Source organism: Megalops cyprinoides, chromosome 24 (assembly GCF_013368585.1).
Source record: "Megalops cyprinoides isolate fMegCyp1 chromosome 24, fMegCyp1.pri, whole genome shotgun sequence".
Taxonomy (NCBI): Eukaryota; Metazoa; Chordata; class Actinopteri; order Elopiformes; family Megalopidae; genus Megalops; species Megalops cyprinoides.
In genome coordinates this window covers 8,429,700-8,444,309 of record NC_050606.1, presented here as the reverse complement: position 1 = coordinate 8,444,309, position 14,610 = coordinate 8,429,700, and the positions used below count along the sequence as shown (strand labels likewise).

The window sequence follows — 14,610 nt, the reverse complement described above, 5'->3', positions numbered from 1 at the left end:
GTTTTCAAGTGCCACAAGATTTCACTGCGCCTGAACGTGTTTAGCAAATACAAGTGTGTGACATTTGGAGCGCTCACGTGTGGAGCACCTTAGTTTTTTGGGGAACGTTCGCTGTTCGAGCAGCGTTGTCACGAAAGAGGCGAAGCGCACTCCTCTTTTGCAGATGTAATTGCTGGTTTGTAGAATCCCTCCCCTCTTCTAAAATAAACTGAAGAGATCCATTACCAATCAGCATCCAGACAAAGACTCTGTCCGAAAATGCGCCGGTGGGCTGCTTTGTACGGTTAACAAAGGCAGTTACTGGTGTTTACCGGCGTTCAGGGGGGAGCCTTTGTTCTTTTCAGATTGGGGGGGTGAAGAGATAAAGTGATCACCAGGGGAGCGGCCTGGAAAGGGTGGATTAGACACACGCGTGTCAGCTGCGGATTAGCGGCTGACTCCATGCCAGTGTAAATAAAGGCAGAGTTCACCGGGCACCGCGGATCACGAGCAGGTGTGCTGTTGTTTGGTTTTGCAACAGCGTGTCACGGTAAACACAGCATCCCTGTGCCTCCCAGTGATGCCAGATCTCCGCCCCCACCCCCCACCCTCGCCCCCAGCCCAAACCCACTGCAGAACACACGCAGAGGAAATGGAATTTGTTTTTTGAGGATGATCATTGACAGAAAATGATGTCACACTTCTCAAAATAAGATGTCTTAATCGCTTTCCTTCTCATACCTCCACAGCGACCATGGAATGTGTGTGGTGGCACTGATCTGTTGTCCACTGAGTGCATTCCAGTCTCTGTTGTGAGATGGGGAAGGGACATCTCTTACATGCGGCAAGGTGAGACTCGTCAGGGTCGTTTCCATGGTGTCACTGTGAAGATGAGCGATAAGAAGCCAGCGGGGTCATGGCAGATTGAGCAGCCAGTGCTACCACAGGGCTTCGCATTCTCACCTCAGCGTCCTTTGTCTGTCTGTCCACCAGGGGGCGCAATTCTGCCTCACAGGGTCTCTTCTCTCTCTTCTCCTTGCCTCAGCAGTCTTGCCTGGAGCATTTGGCACCTCCGGGCGGTGACACACAGGGCTGTTTTGTCACATTTTCTCCACGTCTGACTGGACTCTGACTCAGCCTGCCAGGACACACGGCTCCTGAAGGAGATGACTAGCAGAGCTTCCAAAGAGAAACGAGGAGCAGCAGCGAATCAGAGCGATCTTGACTGTCACTGGTACATCCCCCAGGCGCCCAGCACCCCCCCCCCCCCCCCCCCCCCCCACAGCTGCCCAGCAGGGCCCAGAGGGACACCGAGTGCATCACAGCAAACAGTCCGCTTCTCCACCCCCCCCCCCGACCGCCCGCCTTTCACACCGCTGCGGCAACAAAAGAAAGCACTCAGCCTTCACAGTAGTCAGCGGGCGTGTTTACCTAGCGGGATGGAAAAGGCCGTCTCCTGTACAGCAGCGAAAACTGCGCCGTAATTGATTCTGTCTGTGCATTCTCTCTGTCTCTCTCTCTCGTTCTGCCCAGTGGTGTCCCCCATCTTGCACTCAACCCCCCCCAAAACCCAAAGGGGTACAGACCTCCCCATGTCAGAGCCCAGGAGACTGAGGGTCCCACACAGGGACCGCAGATGACAGACGCCCTCCTAGCCTCACCTCCCCGAGTCCATTATCTTGGGAATACGCACTTGGGGGCAGTACACTCAGCTGTGTAGCACGCTGAAGCTAACAGCCTGTCTTGTGCAGCGACTCCGTTCCTGCTACAGAGCATTCGGTCTCCCTTTCTTCTCTGCTTTCTGTCACCTGAGCTGGAACCAGGGGCCCCGCTGGGGTCACAAGGGTTAATGCCCTCCTTCTGGGCCCTGAGACTGTGTGCGTCCCTGTCAGACTCCCCCCCTGTGCCAGCCACACACAGACCATACTGCTGACCTGTCAGTTAATCCACTGCAGAAAGCTGGATCAAAGAGCAACATACAGCACATACACGGTCCCAAATATCCTATCTTACAGTGCCGAGTTCAAATCTGCATATCTGTACCATTCGGAATAACACTAAATGATTTTTATGCCTCAAGGACGTCTGATTGATATGTTACTCACACAGGCCTTCATCAGAACTGTAAGACAAAACATATGGTCAGAATAAATAATGTACCTATGGGCCGTTACAGAAAGGGTGCAGGTTCTTTTCACAATAATGTGTAAGACAGCTGTGACACTGATTTTTTACACACATACAGAACTCTGTTCTGTTGAAGTGGACATCCACAGCTCCACAGAGTCCATATCCTTCTGTGGAACACACCTTTCATCATCATGAAGAAACCAGGGAGTATGATTATTGATCCGGACTATGACTGGCTTTACAATCAATTACTGCCAGGAGCACAGTGCGAGAGCTCTTTATCAAAACGCCTGTGTGTGTGTGTGTGTGTGTGTGTGTGTGTGCGTGTGTGAGTGAGTACGACACTACCCCATACTCGCTACTTTGTGTGTCTGTATGTGTTCACATCAGACACCAACAGTCTCCCAGAATGATGGCAGATCGGTCCCTGTCAGGTTCAGCACTTGCTCTCCAGGCGAGCCAGATGGCGTCCCAGGAAAGCATCGATCAGATGATCCCTGGGTAACGCCCAGGGATTTGATCAGAACCCCTGGCGGACTCCACCATAGTTTTCCCCCTCGTGATTCTCATAATCTTGCCCCCACCCTGCCAACAGCAACCCCACTGCGGCTGAGCAGAAACAGCGATTGTCAGGTCTCTGGCGCCAAACGACTCATGTGGTATTAATACGGATGAATTACATGGCTAAGTAAACCCAAGGAAATGCAATGAGGGGAGTGTGGACGGGACATCTGACCAGCTTTTGGCAGCACCACAGAGCACTACCAGCTGTGCTTTGGTGGAGGACGCGTGTCTGAGAAAGCTCATTTGGATAAAACTGCTGGAAACCCTGCAGCAGGTAAGGTGTTCCTGCCTTTCAAAGGGATGGATTAAAAAGAGGTTCCACTCTGCCCTCTGGTGGAAAAGATGAGACATTGCGGGAACAGCCATAAACTTAAACCCAGTGCATGTTTTTTTTTTTTTTTTTTTTGAAAGTATGACCATTTTAAAGGCTGTCATTACAATTACTTTTTAAAGCAGAAAAGTGTAAGATGAGTGTGAATGTTAAAGCATTAAATAATTATCTTACTAATTAACAGTTGTGTCACTTACTGAAGTAGCACCTGCAGTTACAATATTTCACCAGTAGGGTGGCGAAGGCCAGCAAAACGACCGCAACCCTTGAACTATGCCTCCTCGGTCCTTGTTTCTTCCCCTTTATTATGCGGGAAAATGGCATTGAAAGGAAGGCAGTAATCGCAGGTGAAAAATTCACACTGGCAGCAGGGCCAAGGAAAACATATTATTTATTTAATCGGTCAATCAATGAGACCATTTAGTCTGGCACCTTCCACAATGAATTTGCTGCAAAGTGCTGAGAAGAGAATGTACATTAAAATCTAATGTATTGCTTACGCTGCACAAAGGCGGCTTCACTTAACATATCTCAGCCACTTAGCTGGTCGATTCCTGCCAGCCTGGAGATTATGTGTGCTTATAAACTATCTGTAAAGTTAATGAGGTGTTGACTTCAGTATGGTAATGAGAGGTCTGTGAAAAGATCTAACAGTCCATCTACCGTTACTGCGCGAAGCCGTTGATTATTTCATTGAGACGAAAGTATTTCAGATCACTTCCACTGGTGGGGATGGGACTGCGCTTGCTTCACACTGGGCTTTGGGTGTGTCTCTCAGAGGGCAGAGAGTAAGAGCTGTGCTATGTTAGAGACTGTGCGGTTGAGTATACATTTACATTACATTCTGTCATTTAGCAGATTCTGCTACCCCGAGCCACAAGAGAACAAAGTGCTTCTAACATGTTAGAAGTTAAGAGTTACATGAAAGATGGTACAGGCACATGCACTGGGTGTGAACTCAGTTGTCCACATCTTAAGACGCTTCAGCATGTAAGCAGTACTGTGATAACTAGGACAGACATGCTCTGATATGTATGTTCAATAGATACCCTACAATAAAACTACACAAATAAGGGGAAAGTGACATGCATGGGCAGGGGGGGGGGGGGCGTGAAGCTTTCTGAAGAGGTGAGCCTTCAGTGCGTGATTAAAGATGACCAACGGTATTCGGCAGAGGGGGATAAGTAGTGACCAGACATGACAGTAGTTTGGTAGATTGTGGACCAGCAGTGCCATAATGGATGAGCAGCAGGGGTGTGATAGCACATACAGGGATGTGAGAGAGGTACAGTAGAGCAGAGATGGGAAAGGCCTAGGCCAGGAGCTGGGCTCAGTAGATGGTAAAAGAAGGGATTCTTAAGATGTTGTACAGGCCCTACTGACCACTGATATGTGGTCCAGAAAGGTCACTCCATTGCAGTGCCACTGCAATAGTGTTATGTGCCCAACCCAACAATCTCCAACACAGCAGATACCGCACAGCTCTGGCTGACAGAATCCATCTTTGCCAGACAGTGGGACCGAACACAGAAGCCGTGCTTTATCTGGTCTGTTCATCTGCTGGTGCTAACGGTTGTACATCCTTTCAATTATTAGAACATGCTAATCAGAGGCTTAACTGGAGGACCGCACTGGGGGAATCAGCGTGCAGTAGCTGGCAGGCTTGAAACATTAAATAAAAGACTTGTCCCAACCTGGGAATCAGTCTGAACATTCTGTCCTCCCTCCCCTCCGCGTGGCTTTGGAAGGCACTCGACAGCAACGTCCTGGAGCTGGAGATCGCGGCCGATACCACCGACGCAGGCGGTAGGACCCCTGGCGCATTCCATCAGAACTGGGAGGAAGACGGCGCAATTAATCAGACACATCAATCCAGGCTCTGCGTGCCCTAACCTGGCATGCCCTCTGCCTGCTCCTCACCTCCAGCACGCACCTCCTCATCTCTCTCTCTGATTTCTGATTCCCTCTCTCCTCTGTCTGTTACTGGTAACTGCATCAGGACATGAGACTCCCTGTGTTCAGCTTTCCTAGAAGGGGGGGTGCTCTGCCAATCGACAGCACCAGGTCTTGCAGAGAAACGTGTTGGCCATTCAGTTATTAGGAGTAATATAATATCTGTTGGTGAACACGTGAAGGCCTGGAATGGTTAGATGACTGATAGCTGGGGTGAGCATCATCTGTGAGCGACTCCGAGTCCATCTTGTATTTATTGCCCGCTGGGCTTGATTGGTATTTCTGAAGCGTCTCCAGCCAATGGGGCATTTTTTTTTAGCCTTCCACAATTACCTTATGTAAATCCACTGCTGGAGTGCCTTGCTGCCATTTAAAATGCATAGAATTTCCATGGAATATGATCCCCTCCCGCTGCTTCAGGTTCATTAATCGTGAAAGGCCAACAGCATTCGGAATATAAACCTGGCTGCTTAACGTTGTAGGTACACACATCCAATTATTTATCCAAAGCGCTGCGGCCTTGTATTTTACACAGAGCGTGCGGAGGCTAGGCAGTGTTGATTCGGCTGCAGACAATTTCGAAGAAAATGTGTAAAATGAAAAATTAACACTCTTTACATGGGACTGGGGGAGGGCATGTTGATAGCACGTGGAGCTACTGCTGAAAACGGTTTCGTTCACTTCCACAAAAGCACAGAAATTCTTTCTCACAAAAGATCCCGGCTCATTCATTGCTTCCCTTTCAAATCAATGTAACCAATTTTACAAAGCAGGAATTTTTTTTTTTTTTTTAACTTGGAGGCACAAAGACCCAGGTACTGTCAAAGAATTAAGAAGCTCGGTAGGCATTCATAACAGCTAATGTTAAAAACAAGATCCTTTCAGAGAAGTTAAACAGTCAAATAAATTCAATTTCCATAACACAATACCAGGCTTAGGGTCACCTTACCAAACATGCTGCCCAAAAACTTGAGTTCAGTAGCAGACAAAACACTGCCTGTCAAACAGGATTTATAGAAAAGACAGCCATTGGAATGTGTTAGTAGGAACATTATCAGTAGCAGCAAAGGAGAATGCAGAAAACTATAGGAAGCCTGGCAGCACCTTATGCTAATCAAAGGAACCATAGTCGTGCTTCCATTAGTCAAGTCACACAACATTAAAAATATACTTTAACTCATTGTGCAGTGAGCTATATTATTGACTGCGTTTCAGAGACAGACAACTTGCCATCAGATTTTTTGCAGAAGCTTTCATGAGCACCAGTTTTGAATCTGACCCTCAGTATCACTGTCGAAGGGCTCAGGTGTCCAAACCAAATGGCCGTGGGCAATGGGCAGCTGGCAACCCGTTGAATATTTAAGCCTCATTCATAAGCATTCATGTTAGCATAATAAACGATCATTTTAAACACAAGAGAACAAAAAAATCAAAAGGGTTTCTGGTTTTGAAAATAAGGCCGTTTTCCATTCTCTAATGTTTACAGCATGTGGGAGAGGGCAGAAGGACCTGTACTGCAGATATGAATGCTACCACACCAGCCATTTGGCATCAGGGGGTCTTTCAAAAATGTGTCTATATACAATTTTAACAATGTATGCTACAAAAATAATTATAACATTTTCAGTAGAAAAGGGCCACTTTACTCGTATAAAATATAAGCTGGTATATACAAATTTGCAAAAATACAAACCTAGTTTTATGGTGTGGTTGGGTTTTCAGTAATATTTTTGGCTGTACGATAAAATAAAGCTTGAAAGATCCTCTTCAGTGACTTCACTGTGGAGCAAAATTCTTTAAGTTGATGCCATATCAATATCAATTTGATATTGTTAAATGTCAAATTGAACTTAAACTTTTTCAAATGTGTATGTACTGATCAATCCGATATGATACCTGTAAATATGCAGTGTTTGTATGCTGTATTTGTTTATCAGTCATACAACAAACCTACACTGAAAGCACTTTCTCATTTGCTTCTTGACTGCGAAACTCAAATGTTTAAAAGCAGTATCTGGTAATCTATGGACCCTTCTTGTATGCACATGCTCAACTGCTGCCACCTAGTGGAAGAGAGAAAAATTACACATTTCACTCTGCTCCCATGTTAATCTGTAGGAACATTATATACATTCATAAGTTTGTCTGAGCATGCATGAATTTATTCCAATGTACACTTTTAAATAATCAGTAATGTATGTGTATACATGAGTAAATGTGCAGCACAGTACATATTTTCAGTTATACATACTGAGTAAGACTGATCACACAGTGACATTAAGGGTTTTATTTCCAGTGATTTAGGAGTCAGACCCCCTGTTTGACTGTACACGGCATGAGAGAATGGTCCAGTTACAGGAAGCACCTTTTCATGCAGGTTCAGAGATGAGAACAACCATCGCCAGGCCAGTTAACCCCCAGGCACACTATCTACATGCCTATGTTACAATAGTTTACAAAGTCTGGCATTCGATGGAGTAAAAAGAAAAGCAGCTAGAACATGACATATTTACACTTAAGTTACTTATTTTACAGAAATATTTAAAATTCAAGTTCCATTAAAATCCAAAAAAAGAAAAACAGGATGTATAAAATGCGTTAAGACCCAAGTGGAATGCCAAAAAGGAATGGAAGCTCTTGTTTTGCCTGTTTAAAACCTGTGAAATTTACTGCATGAGTTGTAGGTAAAACCTCTTTCACAGTACGAACATCTTTACAACGTTTCGAACGAAAGACAATATGGCACCCTAAACTAAAACCCAGAAGCGAATAATTAATATGAGGCACTTTCCTTTGAGAAGAAACATGATTTCAGGTATAATCATCCTTATTTTTCTTCTATTTTTTTTTGCGATCTGACGACAGGAAGTGGGGAAAGCAACAATACGCAGACACGCAGAGGAGAGATGTAGACAGTATTGCATCAGAGGAGTTGTTCTGTTCTCGTCTGTCGTTTAGAAGTGTATATATATATATAATGTATAAAAAAAGAAACGCATGGTTTTGCTCTCGTCTGGCGGACACAGTGTCTGGCTGTTACGACGCACTGCAAAGGGTTTCCACAGCACACAGCACAGAAAAAGCAGCCCAAATTTGGGGCTGAACAGAAATGGGAACACACTTCAAGTACAGACAGAAATATGTACACTTTAGAATGCCATTGGGTAACCAGCAATTAAGCTTTAGTCGGTGGAACAGCAAGCATATACATTCTCCTTTGGGTTACTGAGGGACAAAGTAAACTGTCGCTCCCCTCTAAAACACCCTTAATTACGCATAAAGTGAATGGTTCTTCAGTAATACTTAAGACACCGGAGCCGGTTCTTTCTGATGGGCCCGGTTTGTGTGTTACGACCTATAGGAAGTGATTTTTACCATCGTTAATCTAGTTGTCATTACACCATCCATTACACCAACGTAATGTAATGTAAATGAATGTAATGCAATGTACCATCCCCCTGGGACTAAAGGCCTCCTTGTCTTCCAGTATTACTGGGGTTTTACGTCTGACTAAAAGAGGTTAACCTCAATGCAGGAGTACAAAGTCATTGCTGTATGTCACTTTAAAATGAGGATACACAAACTCCATATATGTTCCAGTACGTTGTCGCTGTCACCCTGTGTGAGTAAAAACACTAATGTGCAGTAATCCTGGCTGATATATGTACATACACAAACACACAACCACATACTGCGTGCCAGTATGTGTGACGGTTCATAAATACTGATAGAATCGTGAGCGGACCACTTGTGCTCCGGACAGTTTGTGCGGGTGCGCGTCGGCCGCCAAGCTCAGGGGGGCTTTGTTTTTGTTTTGGGGGCTGTCCCCGTTCACCTGCTCGGGGGGAGGGAGGTTGTCCTGGGCGGATGCAGAGGGGGGCGTGGCAGCAGTTTGGGGCGCCTCGGTGTTGCCGGTGCGGCCGCGCTCCCGGACGATCCAGTCGCGGATGGAGAAGTCCTGCGAGCTGCACTTGGGCTTGAGCCGGTCGACGGCCGACAGCTCAGGCTCCTTCCAGTCACCGGCCACCGCCAGCTCGGCAAAGTCCCGCTGGCCGCCCATGGTGTGCCGGCGGCGGATGCTCTTTTTCTTGCGCGCCTCAGGCGAGCGGGCTTTGGGCGTGCCCACGCCGAACATGTCGTCCGCCGACGTCTTGAGGCGGAACTTGAGGCGCTCGGTGATGCGCAGCCTCCAGGGCGGCTCCGCCTTCTCCGACTCGCTGCGGGAGGAGGAGCTGAGGCTGCCCGTGGACCGCCCCTTCACCGCGTCCAGCACACGCGATAGGCCCCGGGACTCGCGGTCGCTCCGCCCACCCTCAGCCGATGACTCGCTGTCCGTCTTGGGCTGCGGGGACTTCTTGCGGGTGGGGCCGTCTCGCTCCGCCGGTCTGTGGGCGGGGTTTGCATTGCGGGAGTCCTGATTGGGTGCCGTGCCACCCTGCGTCCCCACAGGCGGGGTCTTCTCTTGCGGCCTGTCCCCCGCGGGCAGCTCCGGGGCCCCGCCCCCGAAGACGGGGAAGTCGCTCTCGCTGTCCGTCTCAGCGGGCCGGCCCTCGCTCACCAGCTCGCTGCGCTCATCGTCCGCCTCGTCGCCGCGGCTCTCCGCCACCGAGCGCACCTCGGGGCTTAGCGCGCACGACTCCGCCCCCGTCAGGAAGGTGAGGGAGGAGGTGGTGGAGTAGTCCGAGGTGATGGAGCTCACCTCCGCCACCGCCTCGCTGCCCCGCGGGTCGGGCCCGCGCCTGCGGTGCCCCGCCCTCGGCACCGAGGCCTGCGAGCTGGTGCTGTTCATCGTGCCCAGGTCGGACGTGGCGTCGTCGTACTGCGACACGGGTTCGGACAAGGACGACTGGCGGGCCGTCTGCACACGCTGGCTGAGGCTGGGGGAGGGCGAGGGGGTCTTCTCCTTCATCGCTATCGGCTTCTTGTGCTCCTTCTTGCCGCCGGGCTCCGCCTCGCAGATTTTGCCATCCTCCTTCTCCTCACTCTCTCTGCCATTCTCCTTCCGCTCGCTCGTACCGGCCTCTCTCTCCGCCTCCGTCTGGCCCGGGCCGTCCCGGGTTTGGCCTGGGTTGTGGTTCTGGCCCGGGGGAGGCTCCTTTCTCAGGAACACTCCATCCAGGTCGTCGTCCGAGCTGCTGGGCTGCGGCTTCTCCTTTTGCTTCTTGCGCTTGCGGCTGGCCGCAGCAAAGATGGAGGAGCGCAGCAGCTCTCTGCTGTACTGGTCCTTGCCAGACCCCCAAGAGCCCTGCTGGAGACACAGCAGACGGTGAGCGCCCTGCCATCACACATTACAGCCACCACACCCTGCCTCAAACCGCCACTGCAGACAAGCAGCGCTCTACCCATCCCTCTGGGAGCAGGACCATTAGCACCATCGCCACAATGCTAAGCCGCTACTATCAGCAATGGAAGATGCGCTTGAGGTTGGCACACTGGGCACCAATTCATTTACTAGGTGGAGGGTTGGCATTTTATACTGATGCCACAAGCAGCCATCTTTTCAGGCTCAAAAGACCTACGGGACCAACCATTCCAGCTGCATAGGAAAACTTTATTATCTGTTTCATATCCATGTCATCTGAGACAGGAATGTAGGAAATCCTGTCTCTATTAAAAGTGACTAAAATTATTATGAGGTGAAATGTTCAGTGAGCCTAAAGGTGGCTTCAGTGACACAGCGGATAAAGTGGAGCCCTCCGTGGTACAGAGATTCAGATGAGATGCGGAGGGCTAGAGCGAGCTTAGCGCATTAACAATCAAAGCTACAGGCAGGCTGATGCCGGCGATGCGCTGCCGTCGGGTGAGGGTATCTTCCACCGCAGGGATGAAAGGCACGCTGAGCACAGCCAATAGCAGAGCGCAGTATTTAACAGAGTTCTCTGCGTACAAGCAAACCCCGCTAACGCCTTTGATCACTCTGCCACCAGTTCTTAAGAGAGAGTAAGAGAAAGAAGCGCGTTACTGCGTCTGTAAGAGAGTGCGCTGGGCCTGAACTAGAGAGATGCATTTTGATACTGACATCAAAAGGAATTCATCTGATCCTCTGATGCTGTTATTTTTCTATCTACAGATCTAAAGCAGACATGAATACACAACACAGACTGGTGTACAGGCAGCTCTCCTCCGCAAGGACCCCGTGGCCCTGTTGGGTGGGGGGTGGGGCGGGGGTGTGTCCTGAACACCTACCTCACCTGCCCCTCTAGCAGAGGACTGCACAGCCAATGGGAGGAGGCCAACACTCACCTTAGATTTGGCAGAGTCACTAGTGGGCGAATCTGGAAAGGGAGAGAACATAAGAGAGCGTATGAGAGAGACGAGCCAGGCCACGCCCACTTCTTCAACACGGATGAGTGAGAAAGGGAGAGAGAGAGCACCACGTGAGGTCAGAGGGCAGAGGTCAGGAGTCACGGAGATGGACGCAGCACAAAGAGCGAGCGAGTGAGCACCACAGTTTTGAGGAAATGAGAATGGAAAGAGCCATGTTCTGTACGGTTCACTACGACAGCCAGCATGACATGCACACGAGTCCACCAAAGCACTACGTTACACTCCCAACCCACATCCACCAGTGACGGCATTCTTTCCCAACTGAGAAAACACCAAGGGACAGAGGGGCGCCTACAGTTATCATCGGGCGATTTGGGGGGGATTCGGCCATTTTTACAGTGTAAGTGTGTTGTTATTAATGTGGTGCTTGTAATACAGGCCAACTGGAGATGAAGATGGACTGGAAGATGTTTAAGCAGCCTCACACTGACACCCACTGCAGTATGAGAGTAAACCTTGACTCACTGCCTCCGCTATATTTTGTGAGGAGTGTTGGGTAATCAGCACCATTAGAAATGTAAAATAAATCTCTATGAAACTAAGCAAACTTTCCAATGTCACAGTCAGGCAGAAATAAAGCCCTTCCTGCCAGCTCTGGCCTGCTGATAATGACACTGAGCCAGGTGAGCCCAACATAGCTTGAGGTAGTAAGTATCTTCAACCAGAGGTGTGGGGCATTGACAAATTAAATCATGTAAAATTTAAAAATCAATCATATAATCCATGTGAAATGCAGTTTTAGGTAACGGTAAATGTGTGTGTGTGTGCTCTATGAGGCTGCAGTGCAGTAAATGTCTGTGTGTGTTGCTAACAGGCTGTGAGAAAATGTGAGGGTTTGTTTGCTATAGGGGGTTGTGACAGAGTGAATTACGGGGGGTTGTCTGCTGTATGGGGTTGTGACTGCACAACTTGAGGGTCTGCCGTGTACTGTATGCTACTGTGACAGCGTGACTGTAGTGGTCTGGTGTGTACTTTATAGGGCTGTTACAGAACGCCTGTGGTGTTTTGGTGTGTGCTGTAAGGGGCTGTGAGGTAGTGACGCGATGCAGAATGAACTACAGAGCGGCCATGGGGGGGGGAACCACAGAGGCCAGACATGACAGGAGGGAAGAAAGGGGCTAGCTAACAGCGGCCTCTACAGGAGAGGAGGAGAAAGGTCCTCTACAGAGCCAGCTGGGACACTCTCACCAGTGCCCTTAATTAATCCATGAAGAATTGGCATTCATCAGCTTTGTGACTTATATGAAGTATGACTTATTTTCTTTAGGAAATTGAATGTGTTTAGGCAAGAAGAGCATAAAGCCAGCATAGCCCCCCACCACACCCCCTGAGACATATGACTGAATGCTATGACTGGTTACAAAACCCACAGTCCATACCATGCTATTTCTCCTCACGGGTTGCTTCAGAAATAACAAGAAACAGCAGAGAGGCTTTGAGAGATTACATCGGCTCGGCGCGTTTGAAGTATTCTTAAATATAGACGTACAACCACAAGAAGACAATATCCATTTTTTGTTGTTGTCGGTTTGGCTTTACAAGAATCGGGTGTTTCTGCAGACTAGGCAGCTACATGGGGCACAACAGTCCTTCTTCCTACAGTCCCAGCTGTCCGTCAAAGACATTACACAGTCCACCAGTGACATCACCGAGTGATAGGCTCCGCCCACTTGGCCTGTTTCGAGATCAGTATGTGTGAGTGCTGAGCAGCCCTTGGACACGCGACAAGGGGGAGAAAACACTAGAGACAGAGGGGTCATCGTTTGGTTTTTTTGGGAAAGAACATGCCGGGTTAGTGCAACAGTAGGCAGATTCACGCTCATGGGCTGACTCAAAGGAAAAGGAAAAAGGCCGTACAGAACCAAGGGGCGGGGAACGAAAAGGAATAGGGGAAAAATGAGAGGCAAGTGAAGGAATCCAAACATGGAAACGGCAACAGAAACGATGAGTAAAATGCTGAAATGATCCAAACCTAACGGCCGCTTGGGCCAAATCAATTTAAAAAAAAAAAAAAAAAAAGATCATGATCACGTAACATAAGTCAATATACAAAAAGAAAGCTAGACACAGGGCAAACTATTCCAACCAGTTTCCAAGATGGATAACATGACATTTCTCCATTGCAAAATAGCTAAAATAGTTTGCTTTTACAAACACATAGACATTTTCAGCCTGCTTGGCATCTGCACATTGTATCTCATGAAGAGCAAATGGCAGCTGCTTATCACTTATCTTCCTGACGGCTGAATATCACTGACTTGCATCACAGATACACGCTATCCACCTGAATTGAAGTTTGTTTGCTATTTCTGTTCCAATCAATCAACACCTTCCATTTCTATGTCAGCATTACAGAAGTCTGTCACACATTTCCTTACTGTGATTGAACGTAGTAAAAGAGCGTAGTTAACCCACCCCAGAGACGGCCTGATCCGGGCCAGTTACCTGATACATCGCCAGGTGAGGTGGCGGACGGCCCCGTACGCCCGATGTTGGTCAGCAGGTGGTCGATGTTTGGCACGGGCTGGGACTCCACGGCACTCTCCTGCTGGACAACAGTCTGGAGAGGAGAGGGAGAGGGGTTCAGAGAGAGATGGAGGAATTGGATGGACGCTCAATGTGCAGCCTTGTCTACTTGCTGGACGTCAGCCCGTAAGATGACTTTCTGACTGTATGTTTTAGCCGAACCCAGCTTTGATATCCTCAGATGTGCTTGTAATCAGAGAAATGCATCCCTTGTGCTGTTAGCATGGCAGTGTAGAAGTGCATGCCCTGAGCGATATTTCTCTAAAGAGCACGGCCGAACAGGCCCTGTTCTGCTATGAGGGACCTCTCCCGTACATACCGTCGGCTCCTCATCGCCTTCTTCTGTGAAAAACCAATCGTACTGTAAGAGAGAAGAGAGGAATGTTAGCTTTAGCATGGTGGTTTACCGCACAGCATTTAAAAGGGCAGGAAATGCATGTGGCACTTGTTGCCTTGGCTCATTATTTGGCTCTTACGTGTTGAATGAGTGTCTCCACGATCTTGTACTGGTCGGGCATGTGAGTGACCATGTGGGTCATGTTGTCCTCGGACGTCCTCACCAGGGTTGGTCCAAACACAATAGCAAGGTTCCGTGGCTCCATCTGAGAGAGAGAGAGAAGGAGAGTGAGAGAGACAGGGAATGAGTGACGAGGAGACTGGTCCCATATGTACTTTAACAGACACAGAGTGACCTAACACATAAGCAAATGTATACCCCCACCTCACTCTCACACATTATCACCTCATATTCTCTCTCTCTCTGCACGTACGCACGCACGCGCGCGCACACACACACACAC

At 48.8% G+C, this 14,610-nt stretch overlaps 1 protein-coding gene across 4 annotated transcripts in view; it reads right to left on the bottom strand.

The window, feature by feature from the left end:
• Positions 1-7,221: 7,221 nt before the first annotated feature.
• LOC118770857 (rho GTPase-activating protein 21-like) overlaps positions 7,222-14,610 on the bottom strand; it is an 82,661-nt gene continuing 75,272 nt past the window's right edge. For 2 of the 4 annotated variants that reach the window (XM_036518601.1, XM_036518603.1), the window contains 5 exons: positions 14,287-14,412; positions 14,130-14,171; positions 13,730-13,844; positions 11,201-11,232; positions 7,222-10,205 (listed from right to left, as the gene is read on the bottom strand). In XM_036518601.1, the coding sequence (XP_036374494.1) occupies positions 8,673-10,205; positions 11,201-11,232; positions 13,730-13,844; positions 14,130-14,171; positions 14,287-14,412 (1,848 nt within the window). In that variant the 3' untranslated portion in view covers positions 7,222-8,672. The remainder of the gene's footprint in view (positions 10,206-11,200; positions 11,233-13,729; positions 13,845-14,129; positions 14,172-14,286; positions 14,413-14,610) is intronic. The other 2 variants (XM_036518602.1, XM_036518604.1) reach the window with 1 other exon arrangement.